This window comes from Salvelinus namaycush, chromosome 12 (assembly GCF_016432855.1).
Source record: "Salvelinus namaycush isolate Seneca chromosome 12, SaNama_1.0, whole genome shotgun sequence".
Lineage (NCBI taxonomy): Eukaryota > Metazoa > Chordata > Actinopteri > Salmoniformes > Salmonidae > Salvelinus > Salvelinus namaycush.
Window position 1 is genome coordinate 34,460,740 of NC_052318.1, and position 13,313 is coordinate 34,474,052.

General features: G+C 45.7%; 1 protein-coding gene across 1 annotated transcript in view; it reads left to right on the forward strand.

Annotated features, from left to right (window-relative positions):
* LOC120057499 (nectin-3-like protein) overlaps nt 1-13,313 on the forward strand; it is a 36,781-nt gene that overhangs the window by 17,530 nt on the left and 5,938 nt on the right. The window contains exons 3-11 of the mRNA XM_039006099.1: nt 397-696; nt 2,132-2,249; nt 2,391-2,542; nt 5,402-6,080; nt 6,332-6,369; nt 8,605-8,667; nt 11,810-11,952; nt 12,505-12,516; nt 12,813-12,917. Of these exons, the coding sequence (XP_038862027.1) occupies nt 397-696; nt 2,132-2,249; nt 2,391-2,542; nt 5,402-6,080; nt 6,332-6,369; nt 8,605-8,667; nt 11,810-11,952; nt 12,505-12,516; nt 12,813-12,917 (1,610 nt within the window). The remainder of the gene's footprint in view (nt 1-396; nt 697-2,131; nt 2,250-2,390; nt 2,543-5,401; nt 6,081-6,331; nt 6,370-8,604; nt 8,668-11,809; nt 11,953-12,504; nt 12,517-12,812; nt 12,918-13,313) is intronic.

The following is a 13,313-nucleotide window of genomic DNA, read 5'->3' on the forward strand; positions in this document are numbered from 1 at the left end:
TAGGAAATCAGTTTGTAAATATTCTCACGCATAAATTAAAACGTGATCATATCCCAATGTAATCAAGGTTTGAAATGATTCTGTTTTTGTCAAATACTACACCGTATCTGTTTGGGATTTTGTGGTCAATTTGTAAAAATGTAAAAATGATTTCTAACTATTTTCCAGCCCCCCGACCAACCGCTCAAGGAAAAATCGGCCCATGGCTGAATGTAATTGGGGACCCCTGCCCTAGAAGATACTGGAACACTGACTGAACACTACAACCCTTTCGATCCATATTTCCTCACCCCTTCTCTCTCTCTCTCTCTCTCTCTCTCTCTCTCTCTCTCTCTCTCTCTCTCTCTCTCTCTCTCTCTCTCTCTCTCTCTCTCTCTCTCTCTCTCTCTCTCTCAGTGGAGCCCAGGGTGTATGTGTCGGCTGGCTCGGTGGCTCTGATCGACGAGGGCAATGAAACAGTGGTGGCCACCTGCATCGCTGAGCGGGCCCGGCCCCCCGCCGAAGTCTCCTGGGAAACGGACCTGTTTGGCCAATCAGAGGTGTCGCTGCAGGACGAGGCAAACGGCACGACCAGCACCCAGGTGCGCTACCTGTGGCAGCCCACCCGCCACGTCCAGGGTCACGCCCTCACCTGTGTGGTGCGCCATCCTGCCCTGCACACAGACTTCAGGATCCCCTACCAGCTCAACGTGCAGTGTGAGTCTCTCTTTCTGTGTGTGTGTGTGTGTGTGTGTGTGTGTGTGTGTGTGTGTGTGTGTGTGTGTGTGTGTGTGTGCGATTCAACACGAGTACCCACGAGACTGCCTTTTCTGTTCAGAATCATTCACACATACAGTACTAGTCAAAAGTTTGGACACACCTACTCATTCAAGGGTTTTTCTTAATATTTACTATTTTTAGTGAAGACCTCAACTAGGAAATAACACGTTGTGTTTGTAGAGGCCAGGTCAGGCGTATCGCTGCAGAATGCTGTGGTAGCCATGCTGGTTAAGTGTGCCTTGAATTCTAAATATATCACTGACAGTGTCACCAGCAAAGCAGCCCCACACCATCACACCTCCTCCTCCATGCTTCACGGTGGGAACCACACATGCAGAGATCATCCGTTCACCTACTGTGCGTCTCACAAAGACACAAGGGTTGGAACCAAAAATCGCAAATTTGGACTCCACCTAATGTCTGTCCATTGCTCATGTTTCTTGGCCCAAGCAAGTCTCTTCTTATTATTGGTGTCCTTTAGTATTGGTTTCTTTGTAGCGATTCGACCATGAAGGCCTGATTCATGCAGTCTCCTCTGAACAGTTGATGTTGAGATGTGTCTGTTGCTTGAACTCTGTGAAGCATTTATTATGGCTGCAATCTGAGGTGCAGTTGACTCTGCAGCAGAGGTAACTCTGGGTCTTCCTTTCCTGTGGCGGTCCTCATGAGAGCCAGTTTCATCATAGTGCTTGATGGTTTTTGCGACTGCACTTGAAGAAACATTCAAAGTTCTTGACATTTTCCATATTGATTGACCTTCACGTTTTAAAGTAGTGATGGACTGTCATTTCTCTTTGCTTATTTGAGCTGTTCTTCCCATAACATGGACTTGGTCCTATTTGATAAACATCATCTTCTGTATAACACCCCTACCTCGTCACAACACAACTGATTGGCTCAAACGCATTAAGGAAAGAAATTCCACAAATGAACTTTTAACAAGGCACACCTGTTAATTGAAATGCATTCGAGGTGACAACCTCATGAAGCTGGTTGAGAGAATGCCAAGAGTCTGCAAAGCAGTCATCAAGGCAAAGGGTGGCTACTTTGAAGAATCTCAAATATAAAATATATTTTGATTTGTTGAACACTTTTTTGGTTAATAGATGATTCCATATGTGTTATTTCATAGTTTCGATGTCTTCATTATTATTCTACAATGTAGAAAATAGTAAAAATAAAGAAAAACCCTTGCATGAGTAGGTGTGTCAACTTTTGACTGGTACTGTAAGTCATGTCTATGATGCTGGAATTTCATCAGACTTGATTTGATTGATTCATGTAATTCCACACAAAAAATGTTTGGGGTGGTTGAGTTTTCCACTTTTTCAGGTTCTGTCTGTTGCCCCTTCTCTGTGTTGTGTCTCTGCAGACGCCCCAGACATCGTGGTGGTAGGTTATGACGGTGACTGGTATGTGGGCCGTGAGAACATCCAACTGACCTGCAAAGCCAACGCAAACCCACCAGCACACCACTTCACATGGATCAGGTGTGTGAGCGTGTGCGCTCGCTGCTCATGTTTTTATGTGCACAAATTTGTTCCCACTGCAGATTGAACGTTGAACCAGTGTTTGTGTATAATTGTGTCCGTCTGCCTTTCATTTCATGTACTTGTGTGTGGATATCCAAGACTGGACGGGAAAATGCCAGAGGGGGTGGAGATAGTGAACAACACGTTGCTGTTTCTGAGGCCCCTCCAACGGAATGACTCTGGAGTCTACAGGTGTGAGGTTGCCAATGACATCAACCTACGCAGCAGGGACCTGCGGATACGCGTACAAGGTGAGCGGAGGAAAGAAACGCTGCTGAATGTGCACACAGCTTGTTATTCCACACGTATTCTTCCTGTCTCTCTTAGGGAGAACTTTAAACATATTCTGGCCTTGAAGCTTTCGGTGTCAACATAATAGCATAGAGATGAGTCATGATGTATCTGTATGGATAATGCTGTCTTTGTGGCTCCTGCTACTAAACACTTTTTAAATGTTATGCTTTTGTAACAACAGCATTTACATAAAAATGAAATAAAAAAACATGATCCGTCCAGCATTTCGTCATTCTAGACCCCAGTCTGTCTAAGCTTGAGGGTGTGTCCGTGTTTGAAATGAAGCGAAGTGCCATGCTGTGTTAGTGCCAATTTATTTCCGGTCCTCAGATGTACGAGTCTCAACGAGGCCCTGATTAGTCTTGATTAGGTCTCCAGATGTTCAACAGGAGAGGAGATCTCCCTGGTTCTCTGGCCAAACCCATGTCTGCTCATCCCCCAGACCACTAACTCACTCCTCCACTCTCCTCTGCTATGTCTCCTCTGTCGTCTCCCTGGCCTGGCATGTGTCTCTGTCTCTGCTGTGCAATATCAGCCCTTTTGGCCGTAAACCTCTCTTCCCCTCCTTAATGGAGCTTTCATTTCAGTATCACGTTGACTACTGTACATCTCTCTCTCTCTGCTCTTTCCCTCTCCTCTATCTCTACCTCTTTCTGTCTCTCTCTTTCCTCTCTCTCTTTGTCATGGAGTGAAAGGCAGAAACGTGCAGCCTTGACTGAGAGATGATGTCCCAGATTCATAACATTCACCAGCTCTTTTCAACTCCTATTCATTATTTATTAAACCTTTTTTGTCGCTTTTCCCTTTGAGAGGAGCTCTGTGGTTTTGTGTGTAGTGTGTTTTCGCTGTGTGCACGCCTCTGGGAGGGTGGTGGTGTGTGTGTGTGTGTGTGTGTGTGTGTGTGTGTGTGTGTGTGTGTGTGTGTGTGTGTGTGTGTGTGTGTGTGTGTGTGTGTGTGTGTGTGTGTGTGTGTGTGTGTGTGTGTGTGTGCGCGCGCCCACACATTCGTCCAGTGTCTCCGCGTGGTGTCGCATAATTCATATGATTCAAATGGAATTCACAGGGCCATGAAGTCAGAGATCGATATCTCTACAGACATCTGACCTGGAACTAAGACTGCAGTGTCATCTTATGTCCCTGTTTGAACAACTTCACAACAACACTTTTAGAGGGAACCGTTCACACATGATGCAGAGGTCACTCAGTCCTAATCCAACCATAACCACAATGGTTCAATACAGACTCAGCAAGTCCAGACAGAAATACTAGCAGATGGAATAAGGAGAGCAGATTGACCAGAGATGTGACAGCATGTCCCATCTGTGATACTAAGCTGTTGACGAAGGGTGCTTGATCATGGTTCATCTGGCCCAAAGAACATTCTAGGGAGTATTTGAAGATCTGGATCAAGTCATTAACGCATATGCCCAAAACAGTTGTTCAAATTGGCTGAATTGTGAAGGAGTGATTCACCCTTTTTGCCCATCTCTTTACCCAAGTATCCATCCCTGAACCAATCCCTACCATTTTAGTAGTCCTTCCCATATCTCCAAGCCCCTAACATTAGTGCTGACTCTATTCTAGACATCCCCTCCCTCCTACCTATCATTGCCTCACAACATAATCACTGGCAATGACATGTTTGTCTTTATTTGAAATGCTCAACATACGCTCTTTATAAAGCCCTCCATAAGCCCACATAACAGGCACAGCATTAAAGTGTTAATCGGTTAGTTAATTTGACCTGATTTTAATGGAGGTTGCTACAGTACGTCATGTGAGTGTCCCTCAAACCTAACAGTAGATCTGTGCAATCCGGAACAAATCTTCTCTTGCATAGATTTACAGGCAAGGAAAATAGTAACTGACCGTGTGTATGTCATGCTGCCTCTAGTTGTCAGCATTATTAATCACTTATACAGTCCTACTTCAAATAAGGTGTTACAGACACTAACAAAAACCAGGCAACATTCACTTCAATTGATGATTTGTTTAAAAATGTGTTTTTGATTTGTAGATGATTTAGTTTCCTGATCACTCATCTCTGGTTCCTAGACTAGTAACATCAACATCCCTCTGCCTTACCTTACTTTTCCATTGACCATTATTACACTAATCACAAAACAGTCTCAGTCTCTGGATTGCTACAGCTCTGCCTACAGCACACTTGGCTGCTATAGACTGCATGTCATTTTGGGTACATTAGCTCAGTCCCAAGACATCGACTTAATTTACCACATCTATATGTTTTGAAAGGGAACTTCTATCCTCAAGTGGTATGTCAAGACGTAACAACATAGTTTGTACAGACAACATGCCAATGCAAACCAGAGGCTGTTATGAACATGTCATTTTAGATGTAGAAATGTTGGTAGTGTTTTCATGTCAACCTATCCCCTTTCAGTAATATGCTGATGTAGTTGGCATTGACATTCTCTACTTTTCTGTCTGTATTTCCATCCCTCCCTCCCTGACCCTCCTTTCCCCCTCTACTCCTACCTCCCTCCCTGACCCTCCTTTCCCCCTCTACTCCTACCTCCCTCCCTGACCCTCCTTTCCCCCTCTACCCCTACCTCCCTCCCTGACCCTCCTTTCCCCCTCTACCCCTACCTCCCTCCCTGACCCTCCGTTCCCCCTCTACTCCTACCTCCCTCCCTGACCCTCCTTTCCCCCTTTACTCCTACCTCCCTCCCTGACCCTCCTTTCCTCCTCTACTCCTACCTCCCTCCCTGACCCTCCTTTCCCCCTCTACTCCTACCTCCCTCCCTGACCCTCCTTTCCCCCTTTACTCCTCCCTCCCTGCCTCCCTCCATTAGATCCTCCCACCACCTCCATGCCCTCCACCACCCCTGCGCCTGTCCTAACCGGCTCTGCCTCCTCATCCACCTCTGTGGGAGATAAGCGACGGGTCCTCTTCACCTCCCCCACCCTGGCAGCCCTGCCCCCCGACAACCACCTGGGCACCATCGTGGGCGGGGCTGTGGGCGGAGCCTTGTTCCTCCTGCTGCTGCTGGTAGTGGGCGGGGTATGTTACCTACGACAACGGCAGACCTTCCGCGGGGACTACTACACTAAGCAGTACCTAGGGCCTTCAGACATGCAGAAGGCTCCTCCACAGCACAAGCTCCACCCCACTAAGCCTGCCAATAACGTCTACCTAGACAAGGACCGCGAAGAGTGGGGCGACCGCGAACGCAACCACGTGCGGGACCGTGAACGCCTCCACATGCATCCAACATCAACAACCATCATAAACAACCACAGAGAACCGGAGTACCAGCCCAACGGCCTCACGAGGGCGATGAGGAACGGAGACCACCACGACCACCTGCGTAGCTACCCCAGCCCCCACCAAACAGGCCATGCTAGATACGCTGCCCCGTCACACCCACTGAGCACTGGCTCCCCCTACCTATCGGATGACTGCTATGACAGCGGGGCTGAGGGGGACTATGTCTCCCATATGGATGGCTCAGTGATCTCACGCAGGGAGTGGTACGTCTGATCCCACCACAACCAGGCATGCTACCCTGCCAACAGACTCTGCCCACCAGAGAGAAGAGAGACCACAGCGTAGAAATCAGAGGAGGATTTCATACATTATTTAAGAAAAGAGAATACTCACATGTTCTGCCTCTCTACATATCTCTACATCTCTCTCTCTCTCTCTCTCTCTCTCTCTCTCTCTCTCTCTCTCTACATACTGTAGTTTTCTCTTTCAACGTGCTTTTTCATTTCTCATACAGGAGGTATTTTCCTCTGATTTTGATCCTCATCATGGAAGGTGTGTGGATTGCCTAGCCACTCTATGTGGCCATGCCTTCATTCTGAACTAGAGGACAAATCTGTTAACTAGTTCATGTGGGGTTAGGGCTCACAGTTCACTGCACATGCACTACTGGGTAGGCCTTGTGGTATTGTTTTGATGGCAAGCCTGCAGCAGTTTTCCTTTTTATGTAAATTACTTTGTAAACAAAGGCAGAACTCTTGCTCCTTTTCAGTTCATGATTCTTTAAATGAAATGAAATCATTTTTAGGGAATCTGATTTGACTATTCTTGTTGACATGAGTTTGCCTTCAACCCAAAGTTAGTACAAATGGCAATGTCTGGTATCAGCTTTCTGTGGGGGGGGGGGGATTGGAGGAAGGAAAGAGGGAAAAGTGGACAGTATTTACTTGTTATTCCAGATTTCATTTCTTCTTGGTCTGTGGTTTGGTACCCACAGAAAGGGAAAAGAATGTACAGCTTTCTGGCACATACATGTGTTGCAGTTGCTAAGTGGATATCACGGATACTAATCACAAAACATTATTGTCATTATGTGCTGTTCCACACGTATGTGTGAGTGTATTATTAGTACCAGTGCCAACCTGGTCAATATTGTCACATAGCATTAGATGCTGTCATTGCAGCAGGATGTCATAGGTTAGAACTACTTCTGCAATGTCTGTATCAGTGTGGTGGTCCGTCTCAGATAGCAGGACAGTAATGATAACTAACGAGTTACAACTGAGTATTAGTTGACTTGTTGTATGTCACCTCTTCACACAGAGATGTTCAGCCCTTAATAGAATAAAAACATATTCAACTAGAGGTCCCTTTTCACAGATGGGGGGGGGGGGGGGGGGGGGGTCTGTATGTTCAGGAGCTACATGCTTTGTGTCAGCACCCTCTTCCTCTCCATTTGTATCTGCTTTTCTACATATAATCTGAAATGCCCATAAAAAATAGAGTACGATGTATAGACTGTCTATGTTAAAGGCTGTTTAGAAAACAGTGAATGGGCATAATACTTCTACTTCTGTTGTTATTTCAGCTGTGCTACTGTGAAATAAGTAGAGAATCGTTGTTCTGTCTAGTGAGATTTCCTCTGTTACTCACTGCTCTGGGTTCAGTTATGTGACCGGTGCCTTATCCCAGAAGAGCAGTAAAGTAATCAAGTAAAATGTACAGACAGAAGTGCAAGGCCCGTTTGATCCTCTGTTGAGTGAGATGTTTGTTGCCTTTTTTTCCCCCTTTTTTTCTCTTTCATTTTTACTATTTTCTTTACAATATTTTGATTGAGTCGTTCTGTTTTTGTGGCATATCCTCTTTTCTCTATTCTCTGACGATAGCATTATTTTTGCTCGTACAATGAATGACATTTTGCAAAGTTTGAGTTGCAAAACACCTGGACAAAGCTGAACTAAGCTAAAACAATGATAATGATCGTATTGTACAGTTCCTATATGGCAGTTTTCTGTCAGAGCAGCGGAGTTAAAGGGATCGATTGGTTTCCTTACCCTGTAAGCAGTCTATGGACATGGTATGACAGAAATCCATGCTTTGGTTTAGATTCAGATCATCTAGAAGTGACTTTGTTGAGCTTCACAATCAATTTGAGATACTTTTGGATGATTTGGACATGATGCGTGAAAAATGCTAATATCGTTCCCATGACTTGAATGGGAGTTGTCCCACAAAATGCTAAAACATTAGCTTGTGGAAACAGTGCCTGGGAAAGCATAGATTTTTGTCATACCTTGTCCATAGACTGCTTACAGGGTAAGGAAACCAATGTGTCATTTGGGTGAACTATCCCTTTAAGTGTGCATGGTATATAAGAAAATTAAGTGGGGACTTTTGGACCAGATGGTTTTGTTTAGTTCTTGTACAAAGTCTGCGAAAATGGAGAGTGGAGCACCCCACCACCTCACCAGGGTCAACCTCCAAACGTATTTCACATTCTCCTTGCAAGCACCTTCCCATTGTGTTCATGCTTGTTTTGTATATAAGAGAAGAGCTACTGTAAGTAAAAAAATATATAATGCAAGAAAACATTTAAAATAATCACATGTTGTATCATCAATGACAACAAGCATTATTTTGTACATATTGTTTTTGAAATACTTTTGTTTTCAATAAAGCACCTTTTTTTCTGTGATTTGCATTTCCTGACTGATCTGAGCTCCTAAACAAGCTTCCTCGGGTAGCTACTGTACTCTCAAAGTGATGATTCTCCTCCCTGTGCTCTTCAAGGTGACGTCATCTTTAGCTCCCTCACTCATCATACAGCCTGTGCTCCGGTGCATCACATGGAGAGTACACACTCGCAGACACAAATCCATAGCATGTTACTGCCACTATCACAAGCCAGCGTTGCAATATGAGATTTCATTTGGTTTTTGCTCTATTTGACTGCTGCCCATCTTTCCCTTCTCCTCCCCTCTCTCTTACTCTGCCTCTCTCCAAATGCTTTCTGTAGAAGTCAGCAGAGATCAAAAAACCCTCTCGTCTTTAGTCTCTTTCCCCTCTCTGGTTCTCTTGTCATCTCTCCGTCTGGCTTTGTGACAGAACAGAAATTGCCCCCTGCTCCCCTCTACAGCTTGTCTCCTTTGTGAATTTCCCCTGTGCCTTTCTCCCAGTATCTCACAGCTGGTGAAATCAAATGGTTAGTGTTTATATCTGCCCCTGAGCTCCCCCGCTCTGGGCCATTGACTCTGTCCCCATGGCAACAGTCTCATCTGGAGCTGGTGACAGGCGGGCTCCGTCAGGGCCCCACCGCATGTACCTGCAGACCGAGAGAGAGGGGGGAGCAAGGTTAAAGGGGCTGTTGAAGGATGGGAAAATGAGAGGTTTGGCCATCAGACATGAAATGGCCCTTTATGACAAGCTGCCAGTTGCATAGTGTGGGCTCTGCAGGGTTAAGAAATCATTTGACCTTGGCATTGTGTTAGTGTATGTCATCACCACAAATCTTCTTTCTGCTCAGATCTTATTTCAGTAGATTCTGTCCATGAAAGTTTTTCAAGGTCTCATTCACCTTGGACTGGAACATGCCTGATTCTATTGTACAGAGTGGACTGTTGATTTAACACCAGCTCTCCAGCAGTAATGATTTTCAGTCTGTTATGCTTGAATTATGTTGAAACCCCCATTTAAAAAAAAAATCTATTAATTGATTTGTCTTATCTATCACCTTCAGCAGATATGAAGAGATTCTAGGGATACTTTAGGAACCAGAGTCGACCCACAATGCAGACAGCAGGGTACAGCAGTACAATCTAAATGAATGTGAAAATGTTTAATTTAGGAATCAGTTTTAAATGAAGATGGAGTTCGACTGCAACAAATAGAGGGTAGTGAGGACCCCTAGTACTGTGTCCCACTGTGCAGCTAGCTGGTGTCTAATTGGGACAGATGCCTGAGAGGTTGACAGACCACGACCACCCACACTCTTCCTGTCCCGCCGCCTCGTCCCATCTGATCCGTCCACTACATAAGCATCTGCTTCCTCAGAGCTCGCTGATGTCCCAGTAACCACATGACCCTTGACCTTGCTGTTGAGATTTTAGGGTGGGCAACTGTCTCGGGGGCATTTGCTGGCCCGTCCACCCTCTGTTTGACCTCTGTAGGTCAGTGAGGTGTGTTCAGTCACCTCTGGGGTTTAGGTTTGCCCTGACCTGGGTTAGGAACGGTTGTGGTCATACACCTCTGATTCCCGCTGTCCTTTTAGAGGGGTTTGAGTTGGGTTTTGTCTTTCAGCACTGTTCTGAGAGGAGTGGATAAGTAGACTGAGACCCTGAGACAGGATTAAGCCTCTACCTGGGTCAGGTTGCAGTTTGGGAATGTGTCGACGGGATGTAGTGTCTATCAGATCCTCTAAGGTGTTGGCCATGGCAGCCTTAGAGCTAGAGAATCAGGACCCTTAAGGCTTGTGCTCATCACACTGAATGTGGATCTAGCGTTAGTCTGCTGTTTATTCAGCTTGTTGTGTTTTAGGGACCATCCGGTGCAGATGGTCCCTCTTATCCACACACACACCACTCCTCTTATCCACACACACACCACCACTCTTATCCACACACACACACCACTCCTCTCACCTACACGTCTGTCTGCCATTACCACCACCCCACTCATAGGAGCAGTATATTCACTCTTGCCTTGTCTGGTCAGATGTACGTTAGCTAAAGTGGGCAGAGAGAACAGAGAGTCTTAAGGTCATTGTACTTGACTCGTCATCTGCTGTCATGGTTATCAAAAGGAGTTACTATAGCCCTTCATGGAACGTCTGGCTAATCCCTCCTCTAATTTTCCCTTCCGCGTCTCACTCAAGAGGCTGTGTTCTTCACTGCTCTGTAGTCAAGCGTAATCTCTCCCTGCGCTACTGCTAAATCCAATACCCCTTATTGTCGGTCATGTGAGGTGTGTATTGAGGGAGAGAGAAGGAAAGGGGGGGGGGGGGTCAGCCCAAGGTCCCACGCTGTTTGTTCTGCATCGTAATTGAGATGTTATTTTGGATTCTCATCTCTGCAGATTATAGATTTTTCTACCGTTCAAGAGCTAAGCAACTGGACTTGGCTGTCACTCTCTCGCTTCGCCCCTTCCTCTCCGCTCAGTGTCTTAAGGATGCTTCTTTCCATGCAACTAACTAATTAACAAACACAACGTTATGTCTGACCGGGACCCATAAGGGTTATGTGTACTGTATGCCACTAGGTTGTATAACGTTCTGTGATTTGAATTCATCTTAATTAATCGTGATCATTGCAAATCTCCTCTCCAGACCCCTGACATGGAGGATAACGAGTGTGTGATCTAACGAATAGAGTCAACAGAGAGAGGTTGCCAGAGACCACATTACACACAACATACACAGGAGCAGGAAGAAAGATGGAGAGAGAGATAGATGGAGGGATGCTGAGGTGAAAAGTGAATGAGGCCCATTGAAGTATGGGGGAGCTGCAGGGGAGAGACTACAGAAGCAGGGCTTTTAAGAGGAGCAGCATGGAGCCCCTAATCACACTTGAGTTACTGTAGTTCATACTGCTGGGAGACAGTCAGCAACCTGCCTGCAGATCTCTCTATCTCACACACACACACACACACACACACACACACACACACACACAGCCTCTTAAACTTACACTTAGGCTGTGTTTACACCAGCAGCCCAATTCAGATCTTTTTCCCACGAATTGGTCTTTTGACCAGTCGAAACGGAGATCTTTTCACATCAGATCTTTTCACATCATATCATTTTCAGAGTGGATCTGATTGGTCAAAAGACCAATTAGTGAAACAAATATCAGAATTGGGTTGCCTGTGTGAATGCGGCTATATACTTTTAGAATGCTCCTGGATTTGTAGTCAAATGTTTTGCCGCATGATTTCTACACTGCTCTGATATGTGGGGTTGTGTCTGTGCTGTTTCATATCATCCGTCTGTGTTCTGTTCCAGACCAGTCCCAGGAAAAGATGGCGAACTCTGTTGCTGTGGCAGGGGCAGTGATGGGGGCTGTCCTCGCCCTCTTCCTCATAGCCGTCTTCACCATCGTCCTCCTCACTGCACGGAAGACCTCGGCCCCAACGTACACAGACAAAGTGTGAGTTGAAGTGCTGTCACAGAATACTGCAGCTGTATTGGATCAATTCATCCATTAGTTAATATTGTCAACTGATATGTTGTGACTATCATATCATCATGGAGTTACAGTCTAACTCAAATCCAAAGTGCTTTCCTATACATACTGCGTTTTGAGTCATTCCACTGCGGTGTAACATAAAATGGAGTCTGGTGCAGGGAGGTAGAGAGGTGGTGGTACAAGGTTGAGGGGTGACAGGTAATTGCAGTCTTGGCACGAGGCCCTTGTCTTGTTTTGCTGAGTAAGTTTCTATTGCTAGACCTGCACTCATGTTAACGTTGGGGCAAAGAGAAGGAAGGAACTTTTAGAGTAAATTATTTACATAAGAGTTGGGTCACTCCCTGCCCAAGAGGTCTGTGACTGACATCTGGCCCTGTGTGTGTGTGGGTGGGTGGGTGGGTGGGTGGGTGGGTGGGTGGGTGGGTTCAAGTGATTGGGATGCCCCAAAGCAAGTGGCATCAACATCATATTTCTCGACTCTTATATGTGTATCCTCCTGTCCTCCCTTTAGGGTCAGTTTCATGTCAGACACACACACATATGACCCAATAAAAACGGAGAGCTTTAACCAGTCTACCCTCCAGTTGAAACAACATTTTCCAACACAGGATGTGAAGCAAAACAATCGCATATGTTTCTCATTGGTCTATCCTCCTATTACACCATAGATATGGAGCTCCATCCGGCATCTATATCCCCACAGGGATTACATCATCTCTGTTTTCCTTTTGTTCTTGAAAGGCCTCCTCAATCCCACTCCTCCCCTGTCTGTCTGCATTTCCTCACCGTACATTAACACATTCAGCTTCTGACAACCAGGACAAGCTGGCCAATCAGCCGCTCCCGTTCCATAGCGGTGGGAGGCCCCTAGCGGACCATCACTCCCAGATGATGTTCGTCATGAGGGAGACAGAGAGCGACACAGTGAGCTGAGGAGGATGTGTCTGATGTGGGAACAGTCAGTCTGTGGTGCTACAGACTTTATTACCCTGCTACAATACACACTGTTAAACAGGGTAGTGTTCCATTACATTACACACTGTTAAACAGGGTAGTGTTCCATTACATTACACACTGTTAAACAGGGTAGTGTTCCATTTCATTACACACTGTTAAACAGGGTAGTGTTCCATTACAATACACACTGTTAAACAGGGTAGTGTTCCATTACATTACACACTGTTAAACAGGGTAGTGTTCCATTACATTACACACTGTTAAACAGGGTAGTGTTCCATTACAATACACACTGTTAAACAGGGTAGTGTTCCATTACATTACACACTGTTAAACAGGGTAGGGTTCCATTACATTACACAC